The sequence below is a fragment of the Hippocampus comes genome, unplaced genomic scaffold (genome assembly GCF_001891065.2).
Source record: "Hippocampus comes isolate QL1 unplaced genomic scaffold, H_comes_QL1_v1.1 scaffold108, whole genome shotgun sequence".
Taxonomy (NCBI): Eukaryota; Metazoa; Chordata; class Actinopteri; order Syngnathiformes; family Syngnathidae; genus Hippocampus; species Hippocampus comes.
In genome coordinates, this window is record NW_017805071.1 from 614529 (window position 1) to 629077 (window position 14549).

The 14549-nt window shown below is 44.3% G+C and overlaps 1 protein-coding gene across 6 annotated transcripts in view; it reads left to right on the plus strand.

The window, feature by feature from the left end:
• The window catches only part of slit1a (slit homolog 1a (Drosophila)), a 96228-nt gene that overhangs the window by 7495 nt on the left and 74184 nt on the right, over positions 1-14549 (plus strand). For all 6 annotated transcript variants that reach the window (XM_019864659.1, XM_019864660.1, XM_019864661.1 and 3 more), the window contains exons 2-4: positions 5520-5591; positions 8111-8182; positions 9423-9494. In XM_019864659.1, the coding sequence (XP_019720218.1) occupies positions 5520-5591; positions 8111-8182; positions 9423-9494 (216 nt within the window). The remainder of the gene's footprint in view (positions 1-5519; positions 5592-8110; positions 8183-9422; positions 9495-14549) is intronic.

Here is a 14549-nt window from a genome sequence, read left to right on the forward strand (position 1 = left end):
TGTGTGTGTGTGTGTGTGTGTGTGTGTGTGTGTGTGTGTGTGTGTGTTTACGTCTAAGTGAGCTCTCCCTCCTGAGGCCTGACTGCGCAGAATGAACACTGTAAATAGCCCTAGAGGAGCCCAAGAGGCGGGAAACACGCTCTCAGACATAGTCTTTAGCCACTGCGCTGCACACTCATTGACGCACACGCTAAAAATGTGCAATTGAGGGCCTGCATGTCTGAAAGCCACATTTCAATTCAAAGGAGTAATCTGACCTCTGAGTGTGGACAGAAGTGTTCCAGTTCACTCTAAGTGTGTTATTTTGGCCACGCTGGTCTGCGTTCTCTCGCCCCATCTCAGACTTTCACTCATTGAGGTTTTTGTGAGCTCGCATGGTGCAGCCGTGTTAGTGTTGGAGCAACTAATATGTAGGTCGCTTTCTCCCAGACAGCAACGCAGTTCCCTAACTGTCATTTTTCAGCATCGGGTGACAATTCCTGCGCAGCCTATCCCGTCTTCTCCTGTGTGTTTCACTGCTGTCACTCCTATATGCTCCAGAGTCTGCTCTCTGCTTCTCAGCCGCTGTCGTTCATTCAAAAACTGTCAGCTCATGCGGTTGAATAGTATTATCAGCATGTGATTGTGGGTAATGATCCGCCGCGCTTTGGCCACAGCACTTTGAGTTTTCTGTCGCCAGCTTGTAGACGCAGTGAGGAGTTTGGAAAGCGTGCGGTCACGGAGCTTCAATCCGCCGGCTTCTGGCTTCCCTGCCAGGCAAAACCTGCTCTAGACAAATGGTCCTGCGACGCTTGCAACCGTGACACCGCGGCAAAATATGCACACATTAATAAGTCATTTCAATTGAGGCGGGTGTTGATGTGCGGTGTTGGGCAAGTTACGACCAAAATGTAATTTATCATATATTATTTCTAGATGTTTTTTTTTTTCAGTAAGTCGTTATATAATAATCATGATTGCATGCAACATTTGGCCCACCAAAAAAAAATCCATCCATCCATTTTCTATACCGCTTATTCTCAATTAGGTAATGGGTGAGCTGTAGCCTGGACAGAGTAAGTTTGGGACAAGAGGTGGGGAACACCCTAGTATAGTCGCCAGCCCTGAAAGGAAAAGTCACAGAAAAAAATGATATTGGAGTTGCATGTAAACTATGTTGGAGGCTAGTCTATGATGCTGCATATCATGAGTGACATGCACGTACACACTGAGTACAGCCCATCATTGGTGTGTATCACAAATGACAGTGCAGTGATTACATGTACAGCGACTAAAATGCCAGACAATTACTGCACATTTAAACCACACAGGAAGAAGCGATTTGAACTTAAACCTTACAAAAAAAAGAATGCATATATATATATATATATATATATATATATATATATATATATATATATACACACACTTCTATCTTTATTTTTAACAGTGTACAGTATGTAGAGAAAAACAAAACATTTGCATGGGGTCTTGTTAGAATTTGCGAGCCACTCTGTTGGATGAACGCTTCGTATTGCGCATTGATGATGGCACGTATAATGACAGCAACAAGTTCATTGGAGAAAAATGTAAACACTTGAACGTCGTTCATGTTTAAAATGGGATAACTGTTTAATAAATGCAAGTTAGCCCTTGTATTATGAATGTGTTTCAAATGTGTCTGCTCACTACAGCGTCAACGCAACCGGCACTCTTCTCTCAATCATTGACTCTTAATTCATGTTGTCAAGTCGTAAAAGCTGAATCGCAGCCCAGATAAAGGCACGTTCATAAAACTTGATGCAAAGTTATAAAAACGTTCTATAGCTTCATACTGATTTATATTATGGCCTCAGTGTTGTACATTGCCGGCGAGTCTGTACTTTTCCACGGCACTCATTTGTTTAAGTTCTGCTGTGTTTCTGCATTAATGCTTCATGTCAGTCAAAAAACACTACAACCAAAAATAGTTTGTCTTTCCCTCCATCCAGCTAGGAAAGCTGAACCAGATTGCTTGCTCCTCTGGGCATTTTTTCTAATACATGTCAGTAGGTGTACTTGTGTGCTGTACTTACTGATAAAGTGTATTTCTGCGGCCCCTTTTCTCCGTGCAAGCCGTGTGGATATTTGTATCTGTGTGTGAGCTAGCCACTGCGTTTGCTTATTCTCCCTCCAGTCTCCAGGCTCCATTTCATGTAAAGTTGCTCAATTCAAACCATGTTCCCGTCTGCTGAGAGACCCCATGCAGCTGGCGGAAATAAACGTAATGACTTTTTCAGTGTTGCAGCAGCACTCGGAGCCCATTTGAATTACAGAGATGTGAGCAAATGGCGTTCGACTTGGACTATTTTCAAGCAAGAGAAGAGCATCGTTTTGACCGTCTGCTTCTACTCACCTTCAGGCTACACACATCCATCACTGATACGCTCCCAAAAATATTCATTTCCATTCATTTAAGGCACATGTAGAGTATATAGTTGCATTTGTTTTCATGAATGAACATTGATGGGGATTCAAAGTCTTGTGAGACTTTAGTTCACCTGTTTTCGTGAAAATGTCATTGAATTCCACAATGACGCAACTTTAGGAGTCTCTATTAATTACACCGAGACCTACACATAAGAATCGATGCATTCATTTACTGACCAATGAGTCAGCATGAGCTAGCGATGTGGCAAATCTGACTATCCGGGAAGCGTTTCGGTGTTGGGAATCCTGACAGAAGTTTCTAGGGAATAGACTGATGGAGGTGGAAATCCTTCGCTGCGTGAACTGGGTATCATACCTAATAATTTTCTGCCACGAGAGTAATACCGCAGCGCTGTAATGCAAAAACCGGCACAGCAAGTCCGAACCACAAAGCATCTGTCTGTGAAATGAGAGAAGGCGCGTTTGCTGTCCTGCCAACAGCTATTGCTTGGATTCCTTTTACTGTACTACGAATGACTGATTTTATTTTCACTAATAAAAAGCGGCATTCTCACTTCACAAGAGCAAAACAATGCGTAGGAGTCCGGCGACTGCTATTACCTCATCGGTGGTTAACGCATGCCCGTGGCTTGTTCATTTGCAGATTGGCCATGTCTACATATGACGTTCTTTGTAATTATGCACTTTACATCTAGTAAAGCGTGATCACTCATCGGGAAATAGCTTGTCAAACGTTCTGCACCAGTCCTGTGGAGATACAATGCTTAGCACTCATAACTTATCAGGCTTCCGTTGCATTGTTAGTACAAAACTCATAAGCCTGCTTCAGACAGTGGATGAATAATGTAGAAGGGACACTATTGAATAAAAAGTGTTATTTAAAACTTAATAAATGCTTTCAATCCCTCGCATGGTTTCGAAGGTCAGAAAATGTCAACGTGTGGATCTGTGGCTTCTCCAGTGCTAGTTAACACATCACGGATGTTGGCTGGTATTTCAGCACAACCTAAATGTCACAACTCTGAAACTATCTTGCATTCCAAGATGAACAAAAGCAGCTTTATTGGTGGTCTTTTTCCCGAAACTGCTCAAGCGATTGCATAGTTGTGTCAATGAGTCAATTCCGGAGTGGAGATAGAAGCTATGACAAACAACATTTTTTTTTTTTTTGGTCAGGATTAAGCGAGAACTCGCCGCCAGAGGAGGAACTGTGGTCTAATTTGTTTATGGAGAGCATCAGCTTTCGACAAAATCCTCCTGCTACCTCTCACTTTTCTCATTGCATCCCCTCTCGTTTGTGTCCGATCCCTTTTCTTGTCCTTAGGGTCTCATCCGGAATGACCACCCGAGAAATGAGACATTGGCTATCCGCACTTGTGCGCAGGTTGAGATGCATGCAAGCACCTTTCTGCGTCAGCACCTGGAATGAACACCACATGTGCACGAATCACAGCGCAGGCTAATGAAGGCCGGTCCGTTATTTATTTCCTGCGGTTCTGTCGCTTGGCCCGTCAATGCACCTGTGTACACACGTGCGCGCGCGCACACACACGCACATACGCAGATACACACATCCACGCCATCTGTCTATAATGGCCATTCTTTTTAGTACTGCATAGCACTGCAGTCCCTCGAGTGGTCATTAGACGAGTGAGGGAAAGAGACCCTTGCTTTCTGCGTAGATTTGGAACACGTTTTTTCTTTTTCTTTTTTTGGGGGGCCGTGCTCCGGGACGAGGAGTTGAGTAGGCGGGTCAGGGCAGGGTGGACCAATAATGCTTCGCGATTGCAGTAGCACACAAACATGCCGAATATTTACTTTCCCAGCTGCCATATGAGTACAAACGTTGGAGAGCATTTTCTTGGATTAGCAAAAGCCATTCCAAAACATTTCTTTTAGCTACAGTGCTCTGCCTCACTAATTTTGCAGTGACGGTCAACGTTCGGCTGGACATCTGCTCTCATTATATCCACAACACTTAGCTTTTTGGCCTTGCGGCCTTTCCCAAATCCCCTCCGTTGGCTCCCACTAATCCCTGACAATGGCGGAAGGACATGGCCAAGAAGAGGTGCGGTTGAGGGTGTAGGTTGGCAGTTCCCAGAATAAAGAGAAAGACGGCTCAAATGTCTTGTACTCACATTGCACTTCTAGAATAGACCAAGGAGAAGAAATGCCAACATCCCCAAAAAGCCTGCTCTTATGAGAATCCAGTAGGATTATGCTGTATGTTTGAATGTTATCACAACAACCACTTTGAAACGTTACCCGAGTACAGTGGAACCCGCAAGGTCAAACACATTGGAGTCGTTGATTGTCTTTCAATTTGTTCTGATTTGGAACAACCTTTCCCGAAGGATATGGAGCAAATAAAAATAAGCCATTCTAGTTTCAATGTATCACCAGCATGAACAGTACAGGGGATTTGGAGTGATATTCTTTGTTGCCATTCAATTTACTAAAGGAAGATGAGCACAATTGACTGTAAAATCTAAAATACAAAAACACTGACGAAAAACAATTTAAAACCATGATCAAGATGTGAATACTAGTATAGTGAGTCATGCTGCTTTGAATGTGTGTTTTCTCCCCCCCAATTTTTGGTGCACTTACCGTATTCCTTTTGTTGCATATGCGTCTTCTTCACACACACACACACACACACACACACACACACACACACACACACACACACACACACACACACACGCATACACACACACACACACACCCCGTGATGCGCTACAAGCCAAAAATGTCGAGCATGATTTGTGAACAACTCATGTGTTGTCATGATGGTACCCACCCTCAACAGCTGGAATCTGTGGTGCATGAGACCACCTATTTAGCTGGAAAATAAGCCGTTACATTTCCTTCTCACTATTTGTGAAAAGATATTACCCCTAAAACTAATCAGGAAATAATCTACACTCTTAAGACTATTTTCTCCACAGTTGTTCCCAGCTGTATAGTCGAACTGTAAGTACAGAATGTGCAAAAGTTTTTATTCATTTATTTTTTTGGCAAGGTTCCAAATCGAAGAGAGAACAGTTCGAAAATAAAGATGAAATATTCATGCTTGTTTTTTTTTTTTTGTGTTCTCTTCTTTGCAGGGAGCTGAATGGTAACAATCTCACACGCATCACCAAGAGTGACTTTGCTGGTCTCAAATACATCCGAGTTCTGTAAGTTTTGTGTCTGTCCTCCACACTCTCTGACATCACACGCCACCCTATCAGGCTCCGCCTCTTAAAGGCGCCTGCATGTGCACCGTCCGTTCTATAAAATTATTTTCCTGTAGGTTTTTTTTTTGTATGTGTTCAATCATACAAGCGGTTTATCTTTTAATTCGTTTAAATGTGTTGACGCTCGAGATAAACATGTCAGGAGAGGAATTCATTTTCACTCGTTCACAATACTATGGAATAAATGGAATCATCCATCCATCTGAATCAGAATGCCTCTACCTGTCCGTCATTGTTCAAATCTACAGGAAGTGTCTTTGCTTTTGACTTTCGTGGAGGTCGATATTTTTGTGAATATGCTACTTTTAGCGTTGTAAAAACAGATTGATTGGCAGCCTATAACTTTAGAACAGTATCGTTTGTCTCGATCTGAATGCACTCATGATCGACAAACACAATTGTACGCATAGTCACAAAGCTCACATTAGCATATGCTCAGTGAAGTGGTCTTATGGAGAAGTACTCCACAGTACATTAAGCAGCCAAGTGATTGTTGCAGGTCAGGTAATGGACTTCTCTCTCTCAGTGGGAACTGTGTGTTGTAGCATCATTTTATTGTGCCCTCTGTTCCTATAATCACCATGCGCACTGTTTTGAAATTGTAACTTCAGGAATTCAAACGCTCTTTTTTTTTTTTAAAGCGGCAAGAGAAGCCGTGTCGACATTTAGCATGTTTTGAGTGTAATGTGAGCCCCACACAATTCTTTCTGGCCCCTTGGAGTCCTATTTTCCACCGTTTTCGTTATTCCCCCTCGCCACCCCATCCCTCTTGCCTTGTCTACTGAATCTATTCTGTGCCTTGTTCACACTGCTGCTTGTCCCCTCTCGTCGTCTGCCCTTGTATTCCGTCTGCACCATCACCTACCCCTCCACTTTTAATGTCACCACAAGGTCAGAGAGGTCAGGAAAGACAATAAAACCTCATGTTTCTGTATGCGATGCATGACACACACATACGCACACACATACACTATGCGTGCATGCATGTCATCTACCAAAAAGTTGTCCTTTCTTTTAAAATGGGGTCGTCGTTGACATCTAATGCTACTGACCCCGAGGCAACCCTCAGGAGGAACCAAAAAGAAACAGCGGTATATCTTTGCTGTTAGCTGTCTGCGTAACGTCAACACCGCCGACTAACATCCCCTTTGTCCGGCGCCACATTTAAATCAATAGTTTGTGTTCATGCCAGGCAAGACAATCACTTTAAAAAAAAAAATATATATATATATATATATATATAATGTGTGTGTGTGTGCGTTTTTAAACTTCAGTAAGTCTAAAGTGCTGATATTTTTTCCCCATCTAAATTCATGAGTAAGGGATCAAAACTGAATTGCACTTTTTTCTCAATGTTTATGGAGTGCAAACAGTGATTAGCATTTATATTTGATGGCGAGGAAGTACAGACGGCTGAGTTCTGGGAGACGGGAGAGGTGGCCTTCAACACGGAACAGTTGTATATGTCATGAAGGAACACTCTTGTTTCTCCCATAAAGTCTCCTTCTCAAATTTGTGTTATTGTAACACTTCAAAATCATCCAAACCCCATTTTTGGGAAACTAGCTTTGGCAGTGGCCAGGTGAGTAGTGTGCCTCCATGTTTATGAAGACTTTTTTTTTTTTTTTTTTGCTTTGACTTGTCAGCATAAATTTAAGAGCGCGTGTGGTGTGGCAGCAAAACACTCAACTCAACTCAAATCACTTCACAACAAGCAATAGTTTTGTAGATAGTGAGCAATCCCCTCCCCCACTCCCCTCCCACCCCAAAAAAAGAAAAAACACTTCAGTTTCTTGCCACTCCCAGTTGAAGTTTACTGTCAACCTAAACATAAAACGAGAATTACATGTTGTGCATTTGCCTGATGGCTGAATGCTGATAAACGATGCACAACACCAACAAATGGGCTAAGAAATAGGACCTGTTAAAAATGACACTTTCATTTCTTTTAATGGGAAAAGTTGATTTGAGCTACACATTTTTTGAGTTGCGAGCATGGTCACAGAAGGAATGCAACACGGGGTCAAGGCACAGCTGCATTTCAAAAAAATATCCCAAAACAATTATTATTATGCTATCTTGTCCTTGTGGCCTTAATAAGAGGTCATAAATTAGATCATAGTGACCTTTTTTTCTTAAACGGGTCTGAAAAAGTCTTGGTTTCCTTAAAGCTGACCTTCCACCCCTTCCCTGCATTTGGTCTCGTCTCTACCCAACCGCAAGGCCCACGGACCACACCAGAGCCGCGCTCTCTCAGATTATGTGTGGACACTGCCTTCCCATCCACACCGCTGACCTCTGACCTCCATGTGTTTGTGAGGCGTTCACTTTGCTTCACCCAAGTGTGAATACAGACCCACTAACAGAAGTCCCGCCAAGCATACCTCGGATACTTTGACCATCAGGAAAAGTGCCAGTCCATCTTACAGTTTGTAACTCTGATACTCCTTTCCCTGCAGGCAGCTGATGGAGAATCAGATTACCGTGATCGAGCGTGGGGCTTTTGATGACATGAAAGAGCTCGAGAGACTGTGAGTACCATCCCGCAGACAGACACTTTTATTATATTTCTAAACCTGAGCTAGTGGGCCCAGGCATTAATTGAGTGTAACGTGACTAACAAGAGGAGCTGTCCATAAAATGTGGATGGACTACAAGGCAGTTTCCTGTCATGCCGCTGTGGGCAGATGGTGCCGGGAGCATTACTTGTTACCCGCCGCTCTCACCGCACGCCGAGACCCATGTGGACAGAACCATCACTCCTCAGCAGCTTGTAAACTAGCCCTGAAAAGACATGGGCAAATACGGCCAACCACACCTCAACCGGCACATGAGCAAATCAGTAGTGCTAGCCACATGGAATTGGATGCCGCAGATGACTTTATGGGCACGCGCGGTTAGTGCTCAAACCATAAAAGACTTTCCCTTAATCCGAAACCCACATTAATAATCTCAAATGGTTAGATATACAGCGTTTCCTATCCCCGGACCATCGTAGAAATTCAGTGGCAGGTTCTTCGATATTTAAAGATAGCCACAAACCCACCAGTGGCTAGGCTAGGGGCTGTGACGTGGGCAGCGGTGCACACTGTTAATTACCATGATGCACTGAAGCGCCATCTTGGTCATTCTCCGGAGTGAGTTGCACAGGTACCAACATCTGTGTTGAACTGTGTGCGCTATGCACGGCAGAAGCCTGTCGCTCAGATTTGCAGCCTCTCTGTCACAGCCACTGCATTCACTCCCATGGGCCTCGCGTACTCGGCGCAGAGAGAAAGAGTTGCGGTTTCCAACAAATTAGCAACAGGCTGTTCCTCATTGACTGAAAATGGTCTATTTGCATATAGCCTGCCAGCCTTGGATATGACGTGTTTGCCAGCCATTGTTCTAGTCAAGAAACATTGCGTATGGATAAAACTCGCTTCAAATCCACACATGTTCTCACACGTAATTGATGTGATTCACTTGTTACCAAATGGGAATTTGGGGGAATTGTTACTCCCCGAAAGAGAGCGCTAGATGTAATCCTACCCTAGTGCTGTGTTGTAATGTCACTTTGTAGAGATAATTCACCGTGCTGTCTTTGACTTAGCAGTTTAATTCCCCCTGAACTTTCACGTGGATATTTATGTGACATTCAGCGGAGACTGAAACACAATAGCCCGTGGCTACTCTGATTCGACTGCATCTTGCAGAAATTATTCACAGCTTCCACACACACGCACACACACACGCATTCACCGGCTGATCATATCCTCTTGCCTGCCGTAGGCGCCTGAACCGTAATCAACTGCAGCACCTTCCAGAGTTGCTCTTTCAGAAGAACCCTGGCCTGTCTCGTCTGTAAGTAACTGCTGTTTCTTCTTCTTTTTTTTGTTTTTTTATTTGACTTCTACCAACCATGCTCCCCCACCGCCTGTTCACATGTCATCTCTCAACACTCCTCTTGCTCTCGTGTGCAGTAACGCCGCTCAGCAAGGTTTCATTTACCACTGTGGGCTCTGGTTTAGTGCGCACAATTAAACAGCAGTCAGACATAAATTTTACTCACTGAACGGCCAGTTGAGGTTTCAATGATCCCCAGTGTTCCTTTCTGGCTTTTGGACTCGTGGGCCTGCATTCCTAATCATCGGCACTGTCTACTAGAGAGAGTGCACTGCTGACAAGGAAATTATGTGTGGCCCAATTGATCTAGGGATCTGTTCCAATTTAAATAACTGTTGCTGAGATATATCTGTCTATGGACTGCATCTCTATTCCCTGATGTACACACACATTCGTCCCATGTAGTGAAAACCTCCCACAGTAATGCAATTTTTTTTTTTAATCATCATCGGCAGAAGTTTGTTGTTTTTTATTTTTTATTTTTTTAAGATCTCTAACTTTTGGATAATCTGTTACCCTATTGCTAGCTGATCGTTCCATCTCACATTGTTGCAGTTACCTGCAGCATCTGGGAACAATAAAACAGTGGGTCATGGAAAACGGATTTCCATGCCATCTATTCATGCTGTGTGGTTTTTTACTAGCTCATGATCCTCACCTCAGACCCCCATCCGCTTACCTTGCGCTTGATGTCTAATACCATCTTGAATCCATTCGATTCTCCCTTGTAACTGTCTTCACACATCAGCTGTCATTAAGCCAAAGTTGTCCCATCAGGTTTTAGGGCAAAGTGTCATCCGTCAGTTTACTGGCTTGCCTGTCTAGCTAGAATAGACACAGAGCGGGCCGAGGCCCCACAGACCGGCGCACGGCCTTGGACAAGCGTGATTAGTCCATCTGGGGCAAGCGACTCTGCCAACAGCCAGCGAATTGTGCTAACACAGTTCCCCCGTTTCATCCAATCTGACTTCACGCTCATTATTCTAAACTCTGCGCCGGCACATCCTGCACAATGAGACCTTGGTCACGTTGGCTAAATCGATTCACAATGTGTACACCGTCATTTGTTCTTGACCCTTGGCTGAATTAAAGTGAGCCATAATGGGGCATGACGCTTTTCAGGTATGTTGTATGTTCCTAAGCAGTTAAAACAAACGAGCAGTCCAGCCGCGCCGACTTTAAACTAAAGCAATCATTGTGACGTCCTTGGTAGATTGGCACATTGATTTGTGCAAGACTTCATGAACAGCGGGAAAAGACAAAGCCTTTTCTTGATGTGTTTCTTAACTCTTGATGTGTCTGGGCCACACTGTGGGTTCTGGTTCCATGTCTGATGCAGTTAGGTTACGGCCTGTCTCACTCCTGCCCGCAGTTTTTAATGGACTTAAAAGGTTCTCCGTTCCCAGGGGAAGGCCTTTTGCTGATTTTTGGTTTTTATCTTTTACTTTTGTCAGAAACAAACAGGTTATGATAATGTACTGTAAGTTATATGTACACCTTTGCACTTGCTCAAAGTGCTCACCGAGGCTTGTTAAGGTCTACCTTTCCAATCCTAACAAGGGAGATTATCATAAAAAAGTGGTGCGCTCACCCAGATGGTTCTCTTCATTTGAATGCCAAATGTCTTTCTGAACCTTTTTACACTTTTGCTCTTTGTCTCGATGTGCTCCTCTGTTGAGCTCAAGCCTGTTTTTAAGTGAGGCTTTAGAGGAGAAAATGAGCAACACACACACTCACAAAAATGAGGGTCCTTGGGTTAATGCAGGTATTTGTGCGTGGGATTAATAGGCTAATGGCAGCCAATTTCATAATGACACAATCACAAACCGAAAAAGGTTAGGTATGAACACTTCCTCGATAAAATGTTAACTTTTAACTCCACTCATTGTTTGCATTTCAAACATTATGCTACTCGTGCATGACGCCAACATTTTGGAAAATCTTAATGGCAGACTTTTGTCAGGTCATTTTTTGTGGAGGGATAACAGTTCAAATAGAGAAAGCCAAGTGAATAGCTAGCGGGTTACGTTTTAAATGTTCACCTCAAAGAGAAGGAAGGAAAGCGTTCAAGTTTATTTCGAAGTTGAGAGAGCAGCATATCCTGTTTGCAGTAATATCCGGTTCAAGCAGTTGATATTTTAGAACCGTGTTTAAAAACAATCAAAAACAAAAACATTATAGCCATCTCATCATCCAGCCATCCATTGCCTGAAGCACTTATCCTCACTCTCGGGTCACGGGCACGCTAGAGCCTATCCCAGCTGCCGTTTGGGCGGGAGCTGGAGTATCTACCCTGAACCCGTCGCCAGCCAATCGCAGCCATTTCATCATGTTTCACTCTAATATGAAACCTCACACCTACAAGAAGTCCAACGGGAACAAAAATATGGACTTTATCCTGCCGTCTGTGTTTGTACAGCTTTAGTTCTTCGGGGAAAACTCTTGAGATTTTGGTGGGTATCTACTTCCCCCTGAAATGTGTTTGATAGAACTGAGGTCAAACTCATCCAAACCAAGCATTCACGTAGAAAGCAAAGCACTGCTGATACAATGATGCTGCGCCTGAAAATGGCCCAAAGACAGTGAGATGAAGGATCTTCTCCAACTTCTGATTGATTCATTCATCAATACGGAATTGTGTGGTTTGTGATTGCTGCCGTCTCTTCCCAGACCTGAGCGAGAGGAGACACTGATGCAATTGGGGCCGAGCTGAAATAATTAGAATTGATTTGAGATGATTAGCGGTAGTTAGGCGTTGTTACAAACCGCGACGTGATGGATGGCAGTTGGGTTCCAGTGATGGGATGTAATGTGAACGGCCACAAAGAGGTGAGAGGTCTGGCGCGGGAACATCAGTGACCAATAAGGGTGAAAATAGAATCGCATTCATCAACGTTAACAACCTGTTGGCCCCCTTCGCCTCATCCCACCCCCACGACGCTACACAGCTGTAATCTACTCATCTGTGCCTGTAATTAGCGTCTCCTCGCAGTGGGAGAGCAGCAGGAAGTGAGGACCGTGGGACGGTGGGGGAAAGGTGAGAGTACTTGGCGTATAGTGGAGAACAGTTAGCCGAGGAGATGCCCCGGAGCGATGCAGCATCTGGTTTAAGGTCAGGACAGGTTTCTGGGGGAAGTGGAGGTGAAGGTTGTTGCTTGTTGTTGCCACAACACAAGCTTGTCGGAAGCGGCATGTTCCACGGTGGGTGAGGGTTTGAGAGGTGAGCTTTCACCTTGGATTTCTCCTTGGGAGGTACAAAGGGCGGGGAGTTGTGTACTTGTGTACCAAAGGCGGGATAAGAAAATCCGGGAGGGCATGTCTGAATCGTCCTTAAGATCCCTTTTCCATCTTTCATTTTCATAGTGTAATGCCTGGTGACAGGCATCTTGACATCCACTAAACCCAAACACACGGCAGGAAATAGATACATAATGTAGATGCGGGCACATAAAAGAAAGAATATGGGAAATACAAATAACACCAATTAGACAGAGAACGACCTTGTAATTACATTTCCATGGGCTCATGTGTATTTCGGCGTCGCCCATGAGGGAATTATGTTATTTCTGGCATTTAAGATAACGGCGTTAACGATGTGTTGTGAAGTTCTATGGGAGAAGTGTTTCTGTTTGTTGATTGCGGAGGGAAGGAAGACTATCCAGAAAAAGTGGTGTACTCTATCATTCAACACTATAAACCATCCAACTGTCACCTGACTGCTGCTTTGCTTTTGCTTTCGGTGTGTTCCTTAGCTGCAGGTTGGCGTGGAGTCAGAAAATCAGCATTCAGCCTTTGACGACATGAAAAGAATTAAATCGCTGCGTCTGGTGCTGTTCCTGGTTGTGAGCCGGGCAGAGCGTCAATGCTCAAAACTTGTCTTGCTGTTTCCTTCTCTTTGTCCCTGCTAATGAATGACCCGCCTCAGTGAGCCCGGGTCCCTCGGAAGACTGTTTGGGCCCCGATTTTGCCAGACGTCTCCATGGCAACTCGTCTCCCTCAATCGCTTTCTGGGCCATCAGCGTGCCCTCTTGATTAAAATGGCCCGCCTCACATCTGTCCGGCATCAAACTTTCACTCCATCGGAACGTTCTTACGCTGAGCCGTTTTAGCGGCGATGACAGTTTCCAAAAAAAGACTGCACATGCTGAAATTAATTGCAACAGACTGTTTCAGGTTTTGGTGGCTTCAGTGGAGAGGTTGAGGAGGGCTCCCAGTGAAAAAAAGCAGTCATCTCTTGCCCAGCTTCCCTCCTTGTCAACCATTGGCTCATACTGTACATATGCAGCCAATGGTGAGTGAAACTGTCAATTTAAGGTGTTTGAGTTTTCGCAGCAGCATGAAATTCCTGACCTGGCGGCTGACCAAACCATCCAAGTCAGATATTAACTTCTGGCTCTTGCACCTCTTCCTGCCCCTGTCCTTGTCAGGTGGTAAAAGTGGCTTTTACGGCTTGTCGCTGTTTGCTTTACGAGTCCAGGACGTACGTGTGTGTGTGTGAGCGGGAGAGAAACACAGACTAAACCATGTGAAGTGAGCGGAAGCCAAAAGGGGGTAATTTAAAAACCACTACCCCATTTGAAATATTCACCACTTCAGCACAAGGGGAGCAAGAGAGGAGAAAAGAAACGGACAAAGTGGAGGCTGAACGGTTGAAATATTCAGAGCGAAAAAAATTCCGAAACAGCAGTGTTTATATTTGCTGACGATTCTGTGTCCGTCCTCATGACTAATTCAAGTGGTGGATTGAGGATGATTAAATATTCACACCAAAGCACAGCCACATCAATGCTGTTTTGGGTGTCCGACTTCTGCAACGCGCTGCTCTACATATGCACATGGATGTCAGCCTTGACGGTTTACAAACCAAGACACACACACACACACACGCACACAGACGATAAGCCACAATGACCGTCAAATCATACGTGTGAGCCATGTGTGTGTGTGTGTGTGTGTGTGTGTGTGTGTGTGTGTGTGTGTGTGTGTGTGTGTGTGTGTGTGTGTGTGTATGTT